This window comes from Heliangelus exortis, chromosome 5 (assembly GCF_036169615.1).
Source record: "Heliangelus exortis chromosome 5, bHelExo1.hap1, whole genome shotgun sequence".
Taxonomy (NCBI): Eukaryota; Metazoa; Chordata; class Aves; order Apodiformes; family Trochilidae; genus Heliangelus; species Heliangelus exortis.
In genome coordinates, this window is record NC_092426.1 from 38,295,624 (window position 1) to 38,318,432 (window position 22,809).

The window sequence follows — 22,809 nt, forward strand, 5'->3', positions numbered from 1 at the left end:
AATTAGGGAGCAGCTCCACTTTCAAAGCTGGTGTTACAGGACAGATATCAGAGGCATACACCTTGAGTATTAAAGAGGCAATACTCACTGTTCCCAGTCACTTGGTGGTGTTACTGGCCAAGTCTCTCCTTTTCAGTGATGTGCTCCCACTCTTTTGTTTGTTTAGTCATTCTTCTTTAGACAGTGAGGTCCCCAGGGCAGGGATGGAGCTCTCTACTCAGCTGCCATGGGCACGGAGTAGTCTGTGAGCTACTAGAGGTGAATATGAAAAAAGGAGTAGACTGGGAACCCCTGCGTATGTCCTGAGCTGGGAAAATATGCTTTGTGGCTTTTGCCAGCCTGTAGCAACACCTTGGCTGGGTAAGGGGCACTCAGTGGTGTCAGTCACTTAGTTAACAATATGATGTATTTTTTGTTTTCTCTTCTCTCTCCCCATACTGAGCTGCACTGCTGTTATCCCCAGCAACGCCAGAAATCACAGATGCTCCAGGTGAGGATGTGGAGCAGTGGAGATACATCCAGCAGGGGCTGCTGCCTTTGAAAAGTAAATCGGCGGGACGGGACGGGCCACACGGGACGGGACGGGACAAAGGGGGGGAGGGGGTGGGAGATGAGGAGGGGGGCTGCTTCCCCGTGTGTGCACAACGCGCAGCCCGGCGTGGCTCCTGCCAAAATCCCGAAGTCGGTGCTGCTCGGTGATGAGGCGGGGAAGAGCAGCTCAGCTCCGGGCCCTCAGCAGTGGGGCGGTGTCCAGGGGAGGCCGGCGGGCCGGGCCGCCTTCCCAGCGGGGTGGGCCGGGGCGGGACTAGGGAAATCGGGGCCGGTTTTGGGTGCAGGGCGGCAGGTGCAGTGATGAGGAGCGGTGCTGGGCGGGCCGGAGCGGGTGGCCACACACGGCAGCTCGCAGCCCCGACAGCAGCCCCGACAGCAGCCCCGACAGCATCCCGCCGGCCCGGGCATGGCAGTGGCCCCGCCGTGCAGCTCCCCACGCTGAGTCTCGCCGAGCCCCCGGTGCCATCATCGCCATGCCTCCCCAAGAGCTTCTGGACTACTCGCCCACCTTGCGGAGACACAGCCCCTCCCGGGGCAGCGGCCCGGAGCTGGGCATCAAGTGCGTGCTGGTGGGCGATGGCGCCGTCGGCAAAACCAGCCTGGTCGTCAGCTACACCACCAACGGGTACCCCGACGAGTACCAACCCACCGCCCTCGACACCTTCTCCGGTAGGATCCCTTCCGCCCGCCCCGGCTCCGCGGGGGCTCCGCCGGTCCCGGGGGTTGCGCGGCAGTGGTCAGGGAGGGCTTCCCCGGGGGGCTGGAGGGGGGCCCGGGAGGGTGGGTGAGCGGGGCCTCGGGGGACAAAGCTTTGGGGCGTTTTCTGCAACTCGAACCGAGTCCTTCAAGTGTTGGGTGAAGTTCAGCAGGCGAAAGTCCTGCACGTTGAAATTTTGGTGAAGAAGCCAGTGTCGGCAGGGCATGTGTCAAGTTGTCTGCAGTTGGACACTGTCCTATTTTTTTTTTTTTTTTTTTTTTTTTTTTTTTTTGTGTTATTGCAGATAAATGGAAGTAGACTTTTTTTCTTTTTTTTTCTTTTTTTTTCTTTTTTTTTCCTTTTTTTTCTTTTTTTTTCTTTTTTTTTTTTTTTTATGGTCGTGGTGCTTCCAAGCTTCAGAAATTCCACAGCTTTCTAGCTCCAACTCAGCAAAAACATCCTTTTTTCCTATGTCCAAAAAGATTTGAAGACCTTTTTAAGTCTGGCTAGAATTTCCTTCCTTGTCATCTGATTAGTTTCCACTTTGGTAAATGCTAGCTTTGTTCTGGTTCTCCACTCCTTGTCATTTAGGCTCCAATTTCTAATGTAAACCCCAGGAAAATACAGTGAAATTTTTCTGATCTTCATTTTATATAAAGAAACACAATAGTACCTGACAGTATAGATTGGTAGATTAGAGATGGGCTCAGATCAGACCAGGAACAAGACATCTAATGTGTCATAGTCTTAGGGTTTATTAAAGGGAGCATTTTGTATGTCTGAATGTCCCTCCAGTTGCTCACTTTGACACTGGGGATTGTTGATTTGCCTTGACCTTGCCTTTCTGAGCTCTTCCATTGCTCAGACATGAACTGGGAGCAGGATCCACCAACTTTTGGGGAGCAGATGTAAGGAGCCCTCAAGTCCTCCAAGGGAAAGCTTGCTCTGCTCCTGTTACATTGATTTATATGGTTTGGGCTAAGGGAGGCTTGAAATTACTATAGATACTAGCCTCCTTTTTTTTTTTTTTTTTTTGAAAGGGCAAATCCATAATAAATCAATCTAGAATGGTAGAATTATATGAGTTCAGGACTTCCCCAGCAGCAGCAAATAATTTGGAGATACCTGAACGTGGGTTTAGCTCCACTCTTAATGTCCAAGTACCAAGACTGTCTTCCAGAGGTGCATAGGATTTTTAGCAGTAAACACAAGTCTTTTGAAGTTCACTCACTGCTAATTGCAAGGAAACAGGAGAATAAAGACATTTCCCTCCCCACCCCTACTCTTAACCTGGATAAACTTGGAGAAAGTCTCTCCCTGGCTTCACAAATTACACTTCAGATCCATTTCAGAAATTTCTCTTGGGGAACTCCTGCAATTGCAGCTGCCAGCAGAACTGGCATCCTAAACTTAATCCCAGTTTATAACCAACGAGGTAGGAAAAAGTATTGCATTAGCAGGAGATGGCTCCGGGACCATGACCCAGCCACTTCTTTCTCGGTGCTGACTCCTGCTGGTTGTCACTGCCAGGTAGGGCAGCCTGGAGTGAAAAATCTCCCCGGTGACCTCTCTCCACCAGGCTATCCTGTTCTCCTAGCCCCAAAAATCCAGCCTCATCCCCAGGGTGTGGAGCTTGTGAGGGCGGTATTGGGAGGGCTGTCCCAGAGTTGCTGCTGTGGCTTAGGCTGGGAACAGATGTGACAAAGCTTTGTGCAAGCACTGGAGCAGCAGGTAGTGTACGTGGGGTGCCTTTTTCTGTGGACTGCAAAACATTTGGGAGATGCTAATTCCTTCTCTCGATGTGAGACAGAAGAAACCAGATACTAGAAAGGCAAATGCTTAGTGCCTTGAAGATCAAGTCAGGATCTAGCAGGTTCTTTGATCAGGAACAGGTTTCTCCTCCTCTGGGGCAGATACAGCAACAACTCAACCGTTTCCCAGTCACAAGGAAGTAATTACTTTCAGCTATGCCTCAAGGAGTGGCACCCTGGTGGACGCACCCACCCCTTCATTTTCTCTTCTATCTCAGCCTCCCACCAATCCCAGTCTCAGTTCATCTTTTGTCTGTGGCTCCCTCTTTCTCCCCAGACTGCTTTCCCCCAAGAGCTTTTGTTAAGCTCTTCACCTCGGTTGTTTCCATCGTTTTCTCACCGGGTTAATTACTTCAAGAATCACAAAAGATTTATCCTGCTTCTGGTTTAGGATTTGGGGGCTTTTTTTGTGTGTGTGGTTTTGGTTTGGTTTGGTTGTTTGGCTGTTTTTTGGTTTTGCTTTTTTGGGGATTTTTTTTTTTTTTTTTTTTTTTTTTTTTTTTTTTTTTTGTTAGTTTGGGAAAAAAAAAAAAAAAAAAAAAAAAAAAGACAGTAAAGCCTATTCCCTGGGCACTTAGCAAGCTCTGACTAATGTCAGCCTTTGTCACCTTAGCCAGGGAGACTGCTTATATTCACAAGAGCACAACCCCATCCACATGTTCAGGACTTCCAAGAGACTTCCAGCTCCCCCAGCTCCTTTCTTCTTCTTTTCCTAAGTTCCCAGCCACTCTCTGTGGTGTCTGTGCTCTCCAAGGTCTAACAGTTTCATTCCAGATTTTCATCAGAGGTCCTGCCAGCCCTCAGTCTGAGTCAGCTGATCCCACATGAAGGCTTAATGGCATTAGGGAGTGAAATGGGAGCAGACCTTACCTGTATAACTCAGCAGTATTTCAGTGTGTGGACAGTCTCTGACGGAGATTTCACTCATCACTGTTTCCTTAATAGCTGCTTCATTTCAAAATTGGGTTTAGGTCCTTGCTTTTCTGTAGCTAGGACACAAAAACCCTTTTTCTTTCTTTCTGTTTTCTCTCTATCTTTTTCTTTTCTCTTTTTCTCTTGCTTTCTTTCTGTTTTCTTTCTCTTTCTCTTTCTTTTCTTTCTTTCTTTCTTTCTTTCTTTTCTTTCTTTCTTTCTTTCTTTCTTTCTTTCTTTCTTTCTTTCTTTCTTTCTTTCTTTCTTTCCTTCTTTCTTTCTTTCTTTCTTTCTTTCTTTCTTTCTTTCTTTCTTTCTTTCTTTCTTTCTTTCTTTCTTTCTTTCTTTCTTTCTTTCTTTCTTTCTTTCTTTCTTTCTTTCTTTCTTTCTTTCTTTCTTTCTTTCTTTCTTTTCTCCCTCCCTCCCTCCCTTCCTCCCTTCCTTCCTCCCTTCCTTCCTTCCTTCCTTCCTTCCTTCCTTCCTTCCTTCCTTCCTTCCTTCCTTCCTTCCTTCCTTCCTTCCTTCCTTCCTTCCTTCCTTCCTTCCTTCCTTCCTTCCTTCCTTCCTTCCTTCCTTCCTTCCTTCCTTCCTTCCTTCCTTCCTTCCTTCCTTCCTTCCTTCCTTCCTTCCTTCCTTCCTTCCTTCCTTCCTTCCTTCCTTCCTTCCTTCCTTCCTTCCTTCCTTCCTTCCTTCCTTCCTTCCTTCCTCCCTTCCTCCCTTCCTCCCTTCCTCCCTCCCTCCCTCCCTTCCTTCCTTCCTTCCTCCCTTCCTCCCTTCCTCCCTTCCTCCCTTCCTCCCTTCCTCCCTTCCTCCCTTCCTTGAGAAATTTCCAATCATTTCTCTAACAGAGTCTAATTTGAGCTTCCACTCTTGCCCAAGAAGCAAGGAGCAAGTTATTGAAGTCTCAGTTTGTGTTTATCCTTATCTGGGTTGTGGAAGAAGAACAAGTTGTTCTCAGGGCACCTTTTGGCTAAGGGCTCTTCTCTAGAGGAGCATTTGTCCTGTAATAAGGAGCTATTATTTCAGAATCCTGGACAAGAGCCTGAAACACCTGAGGGATAACCACATTGGAAAGTCCACTGCAGGTCTCTTAATGTTCCCAGTGAAAGCTTCAGCTGTTTTAGTGAAGTTTGGGAGGATGCTCAGCAAGGAGGAGAGGCTTGAGTGAATTCAGCAAGTCTTGTTCAGTGGGATACTGGGTGCTCTGGGGGAAAGGCTGTATGGGTGTATCCATGTAGGATGGACTGTTCCCTCGGACTCATCCCTATTCTCTTTCTGCTACAGTGCAGGTCCTGGTGGATGGAGCCCCAGTCCGGATCCAGCTATGGGACACTGCTGGACAGGTAAGCTCTGTCAGCTCTGCTCCTGTGGAACAGTGACTGTTTGCAGGCTTTTTAGGAAGGCAGTGTTTAACTGGGAAGGAAGGAAACCTAGTAGTCCAGCATCAGCCATTTGCTGGTATGGCAGTCACTGGTGGGTGAATGACAGAATTCCTCAGCTCTGAAACTTGTGTCTGAGCCAAGTCGTGTCCATAAAGTCAGCACAGTACCCTGCCTACAAGGGTGTTGCTGTCCTAGCTGATGTGTGAAAAAGCCACTGCTTTATTATGCTGTTAGATCAGCCCAGTGAAGATGTTTTTTTTTTTCTTTTCCTTTTCCATTTCCTACAGGAGGACTTCGACTGTTTGCGTTCGCTTTGTTACCCGGACACCGACGTCTTCCTTGTCTGCTTCAGCGTGGTAAACCCCAGCTCCTTCCAAAACATTACAGAGAAATGGATTCCTGAGATACGAACTCACAACCCCCGGGCACCTGTGCTCTTAGTGGGGACACAGGCAGACTTGAGGGACGATGTCAATGTCCTCATCAGCCTGGATCGCTACCACGTGAAGCCTGTGCCCCGGCCTCAGGCAGAAGGTCTAGCTGACAAAATCCGTGCTGAAGCCTACCTGGAGTGCTCAGCACTGACCCAAAAGAACCTCAAAGAAGTTTTTGACATGGCCATCGTCAGCGGTGTTGAGCACAAAGCAAGGCAGGAAAAGAAGATGACTGCCAAAGGCATCAAAACTCTCTCCAAGTGCCGCTGGAAGAAGTTCTTTTGCTTTGTCTGAAGCTGCTTTGACAGAGGGGAAAAGAAACACCCCGTGGCAGTATTGGAGTGACTGCTCCTCTGGCCCCAGTAAGGAGGGTATGATAAGCTCCTGGGCTTGGAAACCTGGCTCTTGCTGGGTTGCAGCATCAGCTGCCTAGGAGACATGAACTGGATTTTCATTGTGCCGGGATGTGGAATGGTCCAGGCAGCTGGAAGTATCTGCCAGACATGTCTGTAGTGTCCCATGCTAAGGGGAGCCTTTAATACATCAAGACTCAGTACCCCAGAACGGGCAGGTTCGTGGCTCAAAACGAGCAGTTTTCTGTCTGAAGCCAACACACTTTCAGAGTTCTCTTGCAGCACAAGAGATGTGAGGGACTTTCATGTCTGCTTATGTTTTGGCTGATTTACAGACTTGGCAGAGAGTAGGGCAGGGACAGGTACAGGTGACTGCAGTGTGGTCAGTCATGGGCTGTGAAGTTTGCAACACAAAACTTGGGTTCCCCCTCTGATTCTTCTTGCCAAAACAAGTGGAAGTCACTTGGCTGTGAAAACACAGTGCTCTTTCTTCAAGACCCTGTATTCTGAGTACCCTTGAGAAGGTTTTTCCTAACCAAAGGCCACTAGCAGGTTGAAGAGAAAATGCACTGGGGGCTGCAGTAATTCTTCAAGCAAAACATTCTCTGAGAGCACCCAGTGGATGTCAGTGCTACAGCCCTGTCTGAAGAGGTAGTGATTAACTTGGGGACCTATTTTGAAAGGCCTTGTGTGTGTGGTGTTCTGAGAGAAAGAACAGGTGAGGTAACTGAGGAGTGGCTGCGTAGCAGAGATGAAACTGTCAGCAAAGGGCTTATAACACTACCAAGAGGTTAAATGGAGAGCCACACATGTAATGAAGCAAGGGAGAAGGAAGAAAAGGAAGGGAGTAAAAAGGAAAAAGAGAGTTGGAAGGAAGAAAGGGAGATGGAGAGGAGGAATTACCATTGTTAAGTGAAAGTTGTGATTTCACTTAGTTGAGATGCTAATGTTCAGGGAGTCTTCAAAGGACCTGAAAAAATTTGCTAGTGATCTCAGTTTTAAATATTGTTCATTGTTAAATTTTGAATCAAAAAGAGGGGGTTATAGTGAGAGAGTTCCTCTTGGTCAGTAAAATCTGCAGTTTCAGATCTATGCAGAAGAACAAAATTTACCTTTGCACTGTTCTTCCTGAGGCTGCAGAACAGGAACGGAGGCTCAGGGCTTCTTTCTGATGTGCTTTCCTTTCTTAAAAGTCACTGCTTGATCTGCTGAAATAAAAAAAAAAAGGAAATCCATGGAGCTCCTGCTAGAGAGAAAAAATCCACTATGTTTTTTTCCATTCCCCTCTCACCTGTTTCTCAGGGAATTAATTTCCTGGTGAGTCTATTCACATTTTATTACAGAGTTTTCATCCGTTCCTAAAACTTCTATCACAGAGACATTTTGCTCTGGTTTATGTAGCAGAGAGTATGACAGGTCTGTCAAGCAAAGCTTTCTCAGGGGGTTCTCTGCATCTGGCCTTAGCCCATCACTTTAGGGGTGCTTTGGAGTAACGTGGCAGAAGGGGATAGAGCTGTGGATATTTTGCCCTGCACCAAAAGCAAGTGAGCCTGTAAAAAAAACAAATGCAAATAATGCAGGATGGCTCTGGATCCCAACAGGTGCCTGCAAACACCTCTCACAACCATCCTGTTGTGTGACACAGCTTCTGTAGTCCACAGGATGTGAGATAAGGCTGTGGTCCCACTGGGCAATATCAAAGTAGAAAAGAGGTGAGCAGGTTTTCTTGCAGAGGGAAGTGGTCCACAGCCTCGGAGCTGCTTGTAGGGTAGGGTGTAGAGAGACCTGAAAAAAGAATGGTGCAGCAAAATGAGCAGCAAATTGCAATGAGCAGCTGAAATGCCATCCAGTGAGGAGTCCTAAAAGATGGAGAAGACAGAGGCAGTAGCTAGAAGTGACCTGTCCTACACAGCTCTACGCAGGACAGAATTTCTTGAAGAAAGCTCTCACTCAGCAGTGTATCCCTGGATGTATTTCTTACCTCTAAAGGCACCTCTGCTGTAGCACTAATCCAGTTTGTCTGTTGGGTCTTCATGCATTTCTTTAGCCTGTGAGACCAAGGGCTGTGGTGTGACCGTGCCCTGTGGGGCAAATCAACAGGTGGAAAGAACACCAACCAGCCCCCCCTCCTTCTGGGGAGAGCAAGGGCTGTCCTGCAGTAGCTTGGTGTGAAACAGGGATTGTTTCATTTTGGAAAGTTGTATTGAGAGCTGCTTTCTTCCTCTGTGATTGTGTCTAGTATTTGTTCAAATAAATTTTTTCATGTCCACAATTTTTGTTTGTAATATTGTCAATGGAAAGTGAGCTGGGATTAAAGATGGAGGAGGAGCTACTCCTTTTTCCTCACAGTAGCATAAGAAGAAAATCACCCCACTTCTCCTTCCACATCCTATGCACTACTAGCAATGCTAAAAATCCCTTCACATAGATGAAACCCTTCAACATCCTTCTGTTACCTCAGTTAAGTTTCCTCTCCTTCAGCAGCCACTGAAGGTGGAGGCTGCTGAGTGGATGTGAGTAGCAAGTATCAGGGTTTATCACTGGCTCCCCCCAGAAGCCAGGGACCAGTCAGGAGGCCAGAACCCTGAGATGAGCCCAATTATATTTGGGGCCTTAATAACACTCTGCTGCCCTGGGCAGTTCCCCCACCAGCTTTATTTAACTTACCTTGGTAGTTAAACACTACTCAAGTGCTGAAAATTTTCTCCATGCCACATAGGACAGAGCTCCAACCAAGGTGCCTCACAGGACTCCTTTAGCCTTATCAGCAGCATCACAGGTAGTTTAGGGCTCCTGTTTGTCCACATATGGGACCTCAGAGCTGCTCCAAAGGCAGAGGGCTGGGAAATCAGACTTTTGGGAGAGTTGAGCAGGAAGGTAGGAAAGAAAATGGACAACAGCCCAGTAGAGCTCAGTTAGGGAACAAATGTGTTTCAGAAATTGGAAGGGAATTAGAAATTACTGCCGATAAAATTATGATTTGGGAGCTTTTTTATTATTTGGCAAAGCCTGAGATCACACCATCCTCCAGCAACTTGCTGTTTGCTGGATGCAAAGCAACTCGTGGGTTTGTTTCAAACAAAGCTCCCAGCTTTGCAGCTTCCCAGTGTTAAAAGTTTACAGAAGAACCTGTGGAAATAGCAGCAAAGTGTGAATTAACTTTACGGGCCGTGAGTCATCCCACTGAGCCGTATCCTGTCATGTCACCTTAAAATTCCTTGAAATCAATAAAAAACACTCCAAGCTCCTGGGGGTGAATCTATCTTAGTAAATGGAGCATCCTACCAAAGCCACCCAAGGCTTCCTTAAAGCCTCATCATGGTGCAGCACTGGACCTGGCTACTACTACCTGGCTCTGGTACAGTTTGGGTTTGGGTCTGCATTGCAGTGCTGTATTTTCAGATGATGCTGAGAGCTCAGGAGAGTTCCTGGGAGGCTGTTGCTAACACAAAGCACCCCACCAGCCTGCAGGAAGCTAGCCAAGCCCACTACCACTATACCAGCACAATGCCACACCAGTGCCACTTAGTTTAATTCCAAAAAGGCTCCTTCTGAAGTTGACCTGAGTTGCTCATAGCTCAGCATGAAATGCTAAAAAATTTCCAACATGCCTAAAGGGTAGAAACTCTCTAGTACCTTCTGTCTTGCTCAGGTCTCTGACTTGGATCCTGGCTAGCAGGCTCCTGCATGGTCCTGGATCCAGCAGAGTAACTTAACTCATCCATGCTCTCCCACCAACATAAGGACAGGGATGAACCCTCTCCTACTCCTGCACCAAGCCCGGAGCTGCCAGCTCCAAAGAGCTGAGCTTGAGTGTCAGCAATGGCAGGAACCCCCCTTTTGTTTTCTTTCTCTGGAGGTAGCACACCCTAAGTGGGTTTAGCTGTGCCAGGAAGGTTCCCAGCTGGCAATGCTTTCCCGGGTTTCCGCTGAACACTGCCTGGGAATTAATCCCCAAAATAATACCAAGTTTCGTCTGACTCAACACAGCCTCCTTCCAGTGCCTGAAAGGCAAGTCTGAAAGGTCCCTTCAGGAGATCTGTACAGGGGAGTAGGTTTCGTCCTGTTTCCTTTGAAGGGACAGGCAGAATTATTTCCAGGTCTGGAGCTGACGGGAATTCAGCAGCAAGGACCTGGCTGTGCTTTTGAAATGCAATTACCAGGGAATGCCATCATCCCCCATTTCCTGAGAGGAGTATGATTGCATTAACAACCTTATCACCTCCTTAACACCCCCAATTTAATCTTCAGGTGCTAACTGGCTTTTTTTTTTTTCCTTCAGATTGCTCCAGGTTTAATGGTATCAATTAGGCAACCATTTAAATCTTGGAAGTGGGGTCCAGTTTGACTTTTCCCAGCTGTAGTGACAGCTAAGTACCTGCTTCAACTTTGCTCCTAATAGCTTTCTGTCCCTGGTTTGGGTTAGAATGCTCCCATCCTGTGGTCCTTTCAGAGGCCTGGCAAAGAGTAGACATCAGGGGTCCTCTCAGGGGCCTAGCAAACATCAGAAGAGCAAGAGTGAGCAGAGACACTGCTCAAACAGGCACTGGCACCACAAGGAATGCCTGTCCTGTTGCAGCTCATGCTTCAGCCAAACTGCAGCTCTTCCAACCTTGCTAAGAGTCCTCCATTCTCAGGAGGGTGTCTTAGGCTCATTTTGTCTGCTTAAAGGTCTTGGCTCTCCTGTACATCATAGAATCCTAGAATGGGCTGGGTTGGAAGGGACCTCAGAGATCATCAAGTCCAACCCTTGATCCACTCCCGCTGCAGTTCCCAGCCCATGGCACTGAGTGCCACATCCAGGCTCTTTTGAAATATCTCCAGGGATGGAGAATCCACCCCTTCCCTGGGCAGCCCATTCCAATGGCTGATCACCCTCTCCGTAAAGAAATTCTTTCTAATGTCCAACCTAAACCTCCCCTGGCACAACTTGAGACCTCTTGTGCCCTCTTGTCTTGCTGAGAGTTGCCTGGGAAAAGAGCCCAACCCCCCCCTGGCTCCAACCTCCTTTCAGGGAGTTGGAGAGAGTGATGAGGTCTCCCCTGAGCCTCCTCTTCTCCAGCCTCAACACCCCCAGCTCCCTCAGCCCTTCCTCACAGGACTTGTGCTGGATCCCTTCACAGCCTCCTTGCTCTTCTCTGGACCTGCTCCAGCACCTCAATCTCCTTCCTGAGCTGAGGGGCCCAGAACTGGACACAGGACTCAAGCTGTGGCCTCACCAGCAAGGAATTCTCCTAGATTGTCATAGGAGGACTTCATATCACACACCCAGCTCACATTTTCTGCCTGCACATATTCTGTCTGCCCAGGTTGATCATCCCTTCACCTGAGGCAGTTTTCAAGCTGCCCACCACCCTGTGCTCTCCTCTGAGCCTCCTTTTCTCCAGCCTGAACAGCTGCCCAAAAAATCATTGCCTCTCTTGGAGCCATGCTAAATCACTCTGTAGTGGGCCTGGGAGAGAAAACATTTCGAGAAAGAAACCACTTGAATCTTACACCATGGCTCCAGGACTGTCCCCCTTGTGCTGGAGGATGCTGCTTGAGACTGACCTCCCATCAGCTCCCAGAAAAGGAACCCAAGAGCTGGCCCAGCCTGCACCTGGGCCTCCTGGAAGCTGCTTACTCATGCCTCTGTGGAGTCCAGCCCTGGGCTCTCCTTTCCCACCGTATAAATACAGCATTGTACTTGCAAAGACCTATTGCACAAGAGTGCAGGGTATGTTTGAACGTATCCCTGAGACAGGTTCCCTCTGCTTGCAGCCCCACGTGATCCCAGTTCCCAGGGTGACACCATGCCCTTTCCAGCTCTGGGACTGAGCCTCTTGGCATCCAAACTTGCCGGACCTGTTCTGGAAGAACAGGAGGAGATGTGGGTCCCATCCTCCCCCTCCATCCCCTCACCCCCAGCGCTGGCCCTGGGGCGGTGTTGTGAACTGAAATACTCTGGTTTCTGCTGCTCTGGAGGAACATCAGGTGCAGGAAATTTGGCTTGGGGACAAGTTTCACCACGAGTCACTGAGCCAGGCTTTTCTTTCCCATGAGATAATCTTAGGCGGGGCAGACAATCTCTTAAAATTAAAATACAATGAAAATACACGGGCTTCCCAGGGTTTGGGGTAAATCTCTCTTTCCTTGTTTTCTCAGAAAGCAAGCCAGATGCTGCTGAAACCTTCCCCAGGTGTGTAGCACAGAGGCCAGCACTGCAGAAGCAGCGAGCACACAGACTGGGACCAGGCCTGAGGATGATGCCCAGGGGCCAGGGGATGGTGCCCTCTGCTCCTCCAGACCCCAGTGATAGCCCATGTGCAAGAAGAGGCTCCACTATGAGGGTGGGAGAGCTCGACCTCCCATGGAGGCACCGCCATGGTCCTGGGAAAGGGGTGGATGAGAGAACAAGGATTAGCTTGGTCAAACACGGATGGCAAAGCCCCCATCCTTCAGCACCCCAGTGGCTGCTCTGCCTCCTTTGTGCCAGTGCCATGGTAGCCCTGCCACCTTGGTGGGTTCCAAATGGCCACACACACTTGTGCTGGTGGTGCCATCCCCAGTGTTAGACTCTGGAGGGGCTCAGGGCCCTTCCTCCATCATCCCCATAAGTGTCTTACCCTGCCACAGAGCTTAACCCTCTGCCTCTCCAGCTGAGCACCCGGTTACATAGCTCGGTGACAACAGGGACACAGGGAAGAGCCAGGGACTGAACTGGGATATCGATGGCTGCAGGAGTCAACAAACACCCCAGCCCTGCGGACCGAGGTGCTTTCTCATCCAAAGGGGGAGGTGCTGCAGCAGCACCCATCGTGGGAGGATTCGGTTCTCCCGGCAGAGGCTGCATCCCTGCAGGGCAGATGTCAGAGGGGCTGGGAAAACGTTACCCGAGCAGTAAAAAAAAAAAAAAAAAAAAAAAGTTTCAGTCAGTATCGCAGAACCTGACTGCTTTCCTGCAGCAAAGCCTTTGTTGGCTCGCCTGCCCGGGCAGCAGCCTGGGGACAGCTGATGGATGCTGCTGCCGGAGCCCCTGGCAGGGCTGCAACCATCCCTCGGCAGGGCAGGAGGGAGGAGGAGCACCTGGCTACGGAGGGAGCTTCAGAAATTGCGGATTCATCTTCCCTGCCAGTAAGTCAGAGAGCGCCCGGGGCAGTCTGCTGACGCACGGCACACCTGAGATCATTTTCATGGGAATAGACCCGTGAGAGACAGCGAGAGGAAGAGTCAGGGAAACTCTCTCCCAGCACTTCAGTCAGTGTCAGCATTCGCAGAGCAGATTTCACAAGATAAACAAAAGCCTTTAATAACTGCGCTGGACGAAGGCTTTGAAACCATGTGAAACCTCTGCCAGGGAAGAAGAAGAGCGTCAGGCTCTGCACCGAGTGCCAATGCCACCAGCCAGCCAGCAGAGAAAAAAAAAAAATGCTTGCAAAACCCAAGATTCAAGTGTAGGAACCGAGCTGTACTCCTAGTTGTGGCTGGTAACGTGCATGGTGCTATATATAGCACAGATGAATATTCATTCCTTCTTGCTGAGGAGTTTTAATAACGTGGAGAAGATGAGAGATGGAATATTATCTGGGCAGCAGTATATAATCAGAAAGGAGGATAGGAAAGGATCTGTAATGTTGTGGTATCTCCCATAGGATGCTTTGGTTTATTTCTTGTGAGCCAAATAGCTTTTGGAGAGTAAGAAGAGTTATTAGCATCTAACAGCAGAATCATACGTGCACAAGATTCCTGTCAAAGGATGCTAAGCCTGAACTGACTCCATGCTAACTAATAAAATGCAACCAACCACTCCCTGGGAGAAACAGGACATCCTGCAGCACCTGGTTGGCTGCCTTCTGAGTACTGGTACCAGTAGCATCCTGCCTTTCCATGCAGGGCATTTTTTTACCACCTCCAAACATGTCTTTTCAGATGATAAAGACACTGCATTAGGTGCTGGGAGAGAAGGGAAGTCTAAATACAGTTTAGGTCACCAGAAACCTGGAAGTGGTGTTAACCCAGGCTTTTACATCATTTTCCTATGTGGTTTTGGGTGAATTTCTCTTTTCCACTCACGAAGGGGAGCTCCCTCCCCTCCACTGGGTGTGATGCAAGTTTATTAGCTGGTATTCACAGGGAGCAGGGGAGCAGTTATTACCAGGAATGCTACAGTGATTCTTATGGTCCTCAAAATGGGACAAAAGCCCTGAGATATGTCCAGACACCAGTCTCCATTATTGTCTTCTGGGAGTTTCCAGAGAGATCTGGCAAACCAAAATGTCTGATTACAGCTCCAGCTCTGGGGTTCATGCAATGAAGGGAGATACTCAGTACACATTGAGAGCAAATGTCTCCAGCAATCAAAGCTGTTGAATGAATCCTGAATCACAGAATCATAGAATTGGCTGGGTTGGAAGGGACCTCAGAGATCATCAAGTCCAACCCTTGATCCACTCCCGCTGCAGTTCCCAGCCCATGGCACTGAGTGCCACATCCAGGCTCTTTTGAAATATCTCCAGGGATGGAGAATCCACCCCTTCCCTGGGCAGCCCATTCCAATGTCTGATCACCCTCTCCAGAAAGAAATTCTTTCTAATGTCCAACCTAAACCTCCCCTGGCACAACTTGAGACCTCTTGTGCCCTCTTGTCTTGCTGAGAGTTGCCTGGGAAAAGAGCCCAACCCCCCCCTGGCTCCAACCTCCTTTCAGGGAGTTGGAGAGAGTGATGAGGTCTCCCCTGAGCCTCCTCTTCTCCAGCCTCAACACCCCCAGCTCCCTCAGCCCTTCCTCACAGCACTTGTGCTGGATCCCTTCCCAGCCTCCTTGCTCTTCTCTGGACCTGCTCCAGCACCTCAATCTCCTTCCTGAGCTGAGGGGCCCAGAACTGGACACAGGACTCAAGCTGTGGCCTCCCCAGGGCTGAGCACAGGGGCAGAATCCCTTCCCTGGACCTACTGGCCACGCTGTTCCTGAGCCAGCCCAGGATGCCATTGGCCTTCTTGGCCACCTGGGCACACTGCTGGCTCCTCTTCAGCTTCCTGGCAATCCAGACTCCCAGGTCCCTCTCTGTCTGGCTGCTCTCCAACCACTCTGTCCCCAGTCTGTAGGGCTGCATGCAGAAAATCAGGACATTATGAAAAGGGAGCTACCTTTATACATATAATCATACAAATGCCACCTTGGTGATGTGGTGGGAGAGGAGGAAGAATGAAATGTGTCTTCACACAGCTAGCTTTATCAAGTCCCCTAGAGAAAAATCAAGAGATGGACCCAAGATGCAGAACATATTGGAGACCCATGTCTGGCTCCACTGCTTCCATCCACTGCAGAGCTATTTGAGCACAGCCACAGCCTGGGTGGATGAGAGACCCCTAGGCAGGAGGTCTGGGAGCCAGGTGCAGCATCCACTGTTCCTGAACAACACTCAGAACCAGCTTTCCTCATGGGTGGAGAAACAGCATCCCTTGCTGAGCCTATCCTGTTGGAGAATGGGGAGAGGAGGAGGAGGAGTTCTGATTATTGAGACACCTCTGCATGGATTAGTAAAGAAGATCAGAGAGGCAAGAACAGCACATTTCCAAGAGGAACAGCTCTCTGGTGTGCCTGAGCCCATGCTGTCTGTGTTGCTGGGCTGTCCCAGTCCCCAGCATGGCTGGATGAAGCCAGCTCAGTGCCACCAAGCACTGGTCACACTTCCTAACTGAGATGCAGACTCTCAGGTGCAAAAAGATGCATCTGAGAGAGGGGATTGAGAGCCTCATGCTGCCACTTGCTGTCAGGAACATGGTGGCCCATCTCCCCCTCCCTCATCCAGAGGTGAGGCTGGAGTGAGACTGCTGAGCACTCGGGGTGTTTTTCCAACAGGGAACAGCAAATTGCAGAGTCCAGCCTTCCTCCTGCCTCAACCAGGCAAATAGTCAGCCAGTAAAGAGATATTTTTCCTTCTGCTAAATATCAGCAGAAGCCTCTCCTAGCACAGCTACCTCTGAAATGCCCAAATGACATTTTACACAGGCCTGTCTCAGAAGTTATATTAGGCTAGGGTTTGGGGAGGTGAAGGCACTGATTTTTTCAAAGGGATGCAAGAGAAGGATTTCTGATCAGCACTGCTATAAATCCACATCAGCCCTGTTGATCCCAGTCAGGGATGGGCTGGAAGGAAAGCATCAGTGAGGTCAGCACTGCCTGCACCTCAGACTCTCCTGCCTCTTTTCATCTCTTCAGCCTTTTACCATCTCTTATTGACAGAAGAGCACACGGTGCTGGAAATCTTTGGTGACATCTGTGTTCTAAATAATTACAGCCTCCAAACAAGAGAGGATGGGGGCTCAACACAAGCATTTAAATTTTACAAATGGGACTCAACAGCAAGTACTGCTTGCTCTTCCCTAAACTCCTTTCTATATGTCTGGGAGCATAAAGGAGTAGGAAGAGATCGAGTTCTGCTCATCCCAGAGCATGGCTTTATTGGTAATTAAAAACTACATCTCAGCTTAATTTTCTTCCCACACTTGGCTGTACTCTATCTTACCCCCATCTCAAAGAGGCATCTCAGTCCTTTCATATCCTCACTGGAGTTCACAGAGGTTTGGCAGCATTAATCAGAGGCAATTACCTCTGCCTCTTTAGGCAGGGATATCAGACCTGAGCCCAGGGTGACTCATCAGAAGATCACTTCCCCTGCAAGGTTCTTCCAGACATCTCCCTCCTTTGCCTGGAGATCTCAGCTGCATTTGGTCCTTCCATGCCTGGGAAGCTCTCTTGGCAAGGAGCAAGCCCCAGCTGCTACCCAGCCCCATGTACACCTTATCTTTTCCACCTCACCTGGTGGAACCAGAAGGGTTTTACAAGCTGACCAGGAATTATCTAACCATTTTCACTTTTTGAGAGGTGGGCTTTTTCCAGTGGATTTTGGAGTGGAACAGTCCTGTTTTGGTAACCATCCTTAATAATGCTGCTGGACCATGGGCCTGTTCTTGGCAGTGGGTCTGGATGAACCTTGGAGTAAACCAATCACACTCAAACATCTCCAGGATTCCCACCTTGCTCCAGAAGTTGCACCTGCAACCCCTGTAGTTCTGATGCACTAAGAGCCATGGCTGGAAGGAGATCCCTTTTGAGATCCCTTGGCTCCATGGAGAGGGAGATCCCTCAGAACTGATCAGAGCATGCTGCTTCTTTCATTTGAGAAAGAAGGGATTCATAGTATTTTAGGGGGAAAAATTTTCTGTCCTGCAGAAATCCTAAGGTCAGTTTTAGGTCATAACAAAAATCTTCAAGGTAGTAGAAATAAATGTGGCAGAGAAGAAATGGAGTTTCAGCAAGCCCTTGAGAAAAAAGTTAAATCTATTGCTATTATGCACAACGTGAAGTAGATATTTTGTTACATTAACAGTATTGTCACTTACTAATAAATGTTTTTGCTATTAAACTCAGCCTGCCAACAGACTGTGGAAGTTGGCTGGAGGCATCCTCCCCATCAAAGCCTTTGTCAATTTTATGGAGATCCTGACTCTGCAAATAAAGGCTCAGGTGGCCCTTGCCCCTCAATCTGCCCATACCTCCTGTGCTCCAAGCCAGTGTTTGCTGGAGAGCAAAAGAAATCTGGTGGTATAAAAGGGTCCAGACTTCCAGCACAATCTGGTTAGGGAGCAGAGCATTTCACATCACACCTGCCATGCTGTGAAATGAGGATAGAGAAATACAAGTGACAGGTGCCTGCTGGAATAGCTCTGGGAGGATCAATCTATTTCTCCCTTTTCCCTCCAAGCAGTCCACCAGCTAGGAGAGATTTCAAAAGTTGGATACAGTGGCTGTAGATCTGGCTTTGGGGCCTGATACACAAATCCACTGGATTGTTGTTCTGGAGTTGAGAAAGAAGGGAAGCAACTGCCTGAAAATAAACCACATCTCAGTAAACAGATGAAAGTCACTGAGGTATAGTCTTGTTTTGTGCTGAGGGGCTGGAACCCTCAAAAACTCAGGGAGTTGGAAAAGGGCTTGCCTCTCACAAGCTCCTGAGGGGACTTACCCCACATATGGGAATCTGCCCGAAGAGTCCTGCCTCATCAGTGCTGACTGAGCAGGGTACAGTTGCTTTATACAAAACATTTCCCTGTGAAATAAATACTGCTTTAGCTGTCAGGAAGCTGCCTGGTCATAATATGCATCACTGATTGCAAGTTGCACAAGAAGAGGCTGGTTCTGGAGTTGTCAAGAGTGGCTCAGCAAGCACCCTGAAATGGCAGGGACTGCCCAGGGGGCAGCTCACATCCCACAGAGTTTTCCAGATGGTGCTGGACACAGACTCCTTTTCCAAGGCCTCATATCTCAACTCTGTGAGCAAAGAGGGAAAATAGACACAAGGAAAAAAAACCACAAGTGTCTTCTGCACGACCCTTCACGGCACACATGGGTGCACTCAGCTGTTTCCAGGGAGGGCAGAACAAATGAGCTGTCACTTCCATGCCTGGCACTGCTGGTGACAGGAAATCTGATAATCAGGACAGATATCCAAGCAGGGAAACAGCCCTTTTTTCCTGACTACCTGAAGGACTGAAAGTACTCCCCTGAAGAACAAAAAACCTCTTTTTGTCTCCCTAGCCTGACTGAAAAGGTGGCCTCCTTACTGTTAGGAATTACCTCAGTGTTATGAAGAGGACAGGGACGTGAAAAACAGGCTTGTCTGACAGGGGGGAAGCTTTCCATCCCAGCAAAACACTGTGGTGCATAACAGCCTGCAACACTGTTTTGATGCTCATTGTTCCTTTGCATAAAAGCCTTTGAACCAGAGTTAGTAATTATGGGAGCCTCACTGGGAACAGCTCCTCAGCTGCTGATACCTTTATCAGTGGAGCATCAACCTGACTTGCTTCCAGGAGGTTTTGATGGCAGGGGGTCATGCTTGCATCAGCTAACAAACTCCTTGGAGCTGGGCTGATATCTTCCTTTTGTATCTGAGAAGCAGACAGAGGCAATGGAGCCCTCAGCCCTCTTTTAAGTAGATGCCTTAATTCAGCATCGACAATTTATAAGGTTTTTAAAAGCTGAGGACTGGAGAGGCATTGCAAAGGTACAGGAGTACCTCAGGAGTACCTCAGCTTCCTGAGGTGGAAACATGGGGGTTTTAGCACCAAATGAGCAAATAAATCTTGCTATGCTAAAATACATTCTGTCATGAAAACACAAGGGTTTGCTTTCCTCTAGCCCTGTTTGAATTTCCAGCACTGCTGGAAAAGAAGTGACTTAGAAACACTCACTGGCTATGCCAGGATCCTCTCTGAGATCTGCCCTTACCTGGGAGGAGGCTGGGCAGCAGGACAGACCCTCTGATTCATCCTGGGGTGGCTTAGCAAGTCTCAGCTTTACTAGGTACTTATATGCATTTCCTTATTATTTCAAGAATCCCTGAAATCTCCTACTTTGTGAGTTTTATTGCTCGAAGAGCCAGTGCTCTAACAAACAGGTAAGAGAATTATTGCAGTTTAGGACGAACTTGCAAAGAGAGCTTGAGACACAAGCTCACACACAGGCTTGCACCTGCACTAGATTCTCAGCTTGCTTGTGCTAGGGGTAGAAGAGGAACTTTTTAAAGCAAAAGAATGGGTTTTAATGCAAATTAAATGGGTACAAACTGGGCAAAAAAAAAAAAGTCAATTCAGGTTGGAAAGTAGAAGATGGGTGAGATGAAAACATGGGGGCTTTAGCACTAAATGAGCAAATAAATCTTGCTATGCTAAAATACATTCTGTCATGAAAACACAAAGGTTTGCTTTCCTCTTGCCCTGTTTGAATTTCCAGCACTGCTGGAAAAGAAGTGACTTAGAAACACTCACTGGCTATGCCAGGATCCTCTCTGAGATCTGCCCTTACCTGGGAGGAGGCTGGGCAGCAGGACAGACCCTCTGATTCATCCTGGGGTGGCTTAGCAAGTCTCAGCTTTACTAGGTACTTATATGCATTTCCTTATTATTTCAAGAATCCCTGAAATCTCCTACTTTGTGAGTTTTATTGCTCGAAGAGCCAGTGCTCTAACCAACAGGTAAGAGAATTATTGCAGTTTAGGATGAACTTGCAAAGAGAGCTTGAGACACAAGCTCAGACACCGGCTTGCACCTGCACTAGATTCTCAGCTTGCTTGTGCTAGGGGTAGAAAAAGAACTTTTTAAAGTAAAAGAATGGGTTTTAATGCAAATTAAATGGGTACAAACTGGACAAAAAAAACAAAAGTCCATTCAGGTTGGAAAGTAGAAGATGGGTGAGGTGAAAACATGGGGGCTTTAGCACTACATGAGCAAATAAATCTTGCTATGCTAAAATACATTTGGTCATGAAAACACAAGGGTTTGCTTTCCTCTTGCCCTGTTTGAATTTCCAGCACTGCTGGAAAAGAAGTGACTTAGAAACACTCACTGGCTATGCCAGGATCCTCTCTGAGATCTGCCCTTACCTGGGAGGAGGCTGGGCAGCAGGACAGACCCTCTGATTCATCCTGGGGTGGCTTAGCAAGTCTCAGCTTTACTAGGTACTTATATGCATTTCCTTATTATTTCAAGAATCCCTGAAATCTCCTACTTTGTGAGTTTTATTGCTAGAAGAGCCAGTGCTCTAACCAACAGGTAAGAGAATTATTGCAGTTTAGGATGAACTTGCAAAGAGGCTTGAGACACAAGTTCACACACAGGCTTGCACCTGCACTAGATTCTCAGCTTGCTTGTGCTAGGGGTAGAAAAAGGAATGGGTTTTAATGCAAATTAAATGGGTACAAACTGGGCAAAAAAAAAAAAAAAAAAGGTCAATTCAGGTTGGAAAGTAGAAGATGGTTACTTGGTCACATAGCCTTGAGGTTCTGGAGAGGTTTTTAGCTGGTACAGTGAGAGGGAAAAAAACTCCTCTTGAAAACTGAGCATGTCTTGTTTATGAAAACTACCAAATGACAAAGTTGTCTGAAATAGAACATAAGTGAACATGAGTCAGGGGGCCCTTTCCAGCCCTGTGCTCCCAAGCAGTTTCAAAGGACTGCTGTACATTACAATTACAGTCATGCTGGAGATGGCTCCTGAGCTGAGCTCAGCTCCACAGCACTCTCCTCTATGAGAAATTTGGACCATGCTATGTGCAACTTGTATTACTCCACTCTAATTGCAGCCCAGACAAGCATAGACTTGGTTAGGAAGGGAACACACTTTGCCTCATTGCTTTTAGTGGCCAATGTGAAGAAGCATCCATGCATTGGCTTTTCTCTTCTAACAGGGTCCTTTTCTCTTCTAACAGGGTCCTTTCTTTTCTAACAGGTCCCTCTTCTAACAGCCTGGCCTCCCAATCACTTTTTTTTTTTTCCCTGGGACAAGGATTCTGCTCCTATCAGCCACCCACAGGTTTGACCTCACAAAGAGTGACCCAAGACACAAGGAATGGGAGCACCCCAGCAGATGACCTCAAGCCCATGTCATGGAGGCAGCAGTCTGGTCATGAGGAGGTGCCTAAATATAAGCTCTAAATATATCAAATAGGAGCTGTTTTGTCCTCTGCTCCAAGGCACCATGGAGAAGACAGTTTGTTTCAGCTTTGCTGAAAAGCATCATTACGCTGGGTGAGAAGGCAGCCAGGTCATTTCTACCTCCACAGGATCCTGGAGATCTCCCATGGTTGGACATGGGGTTAGACTTGATGATCTCTGAGGTCCCTTCCAACCCAGCTAATTCTATGATTCTAGGATTCATGGCTAGGAGCTGGAGTATGGGTTTCACATTGAAACATTAAGATGAACGTTTCCTTGCCTTGAATTCTGCTGTAGGACACCAAGTGAAGTTTGCTTGCTTGGAATCAGAGGCACTGTTTTTTGCAGACAAGACATTTTCAGTCCTTTAGGGTTCCTGTGATGCTTTCTGCAAGGTTTGCAAGTGTCCCACCCACACTGCTATTGGAGTGCTTTACATAGTGCCAAAAAAATCTCCTGAGTGGGCCAAATTGGAAAAAACTTCCTTTCCTGGCAGCATTATGCCTGGTGCAGGAAGATTACAGGGTCCCAGGAGCATAGAGGGAGATGTTGCTTCAGTGGGCAGAGAAAGATACTATCTGCCTGCCTGATGGTATCTGGGTTGTGCCCCATGGTCTGGAGGTTCCAGACTTCTTCTAAAGCATCTCAGAAGTCTCAGGAGGGAGGCAACGGGGCAGGAGAGAAGGGAGTGCTGGGAGTCAAGCAAAGGTAGAATTTATGGGAAAGTGAAGGGGATGTGATGCTTAGGGTTCCTGTGATGCTTTCTGCAAGGTTTGCAAGTGTCCCACCCATACTGCTATTGGAGTGCTTTACATAGTCCCAAGATCTCCTGAGTGGGTCAAATTGGAAAAAAATTATTACCTCTTCCTTTCCTGGCAGCATTATGCCTGGTGGAGGAAGATTACAGGGTCCCAGGAGCATAGAGGGAGATGCTGCTTCAGTGGACAAAGATACTGCCTGCCTGATGCTGTGGCATTTGGGTTGTGCCCCATGGTCTGGAGGTTCCAAACTTCTTGTAAGGTATTTCAGAAGTCTCAGGAAGGAGGCAATGGGGCAGGAGAGAAGGGAGTGCTGAGAGTCAAACAAAGGTAGAATTTATGGGAAAGTGGAGGGGATGTGATGCTTAGGGTTCCTGTGATGCTTTCTGCAAGGTTTGCAAGTGTCCCACCCACACTGCTATTGGAGTGCTTTAC

General features: G+C 48.1%; 1 protein-coding gene across 1 annotated transcript; it reads left to right on the forward strand.

The window, feature by feature from the left end:
- The first annotated feature begins 798 nt into the window (after window positions 1-798).
- RHOV (ras homolog family member V) lies at window positions 799-6,452 on the forward strand. The gene is made up of 3 exons (XM_071744739.1): window positions 799-1,221; window positions 5,257-5,315; window positions 5,642-6,452. The coding sequence occupies exons 1-3, from the start codon at window positions 1,026-1,028 to the stop codon at window positions 6,080-6,082; spliced, it is 696 nt and encodes a 231-aa protein (XP_071600840.1). The 5' UTR covers window positions 799-1,025; the 3' UTR covers window positions 6,083-6,452.
- Window positions 6,453-22,809: the final 16,357 nt, after the last annotated feature.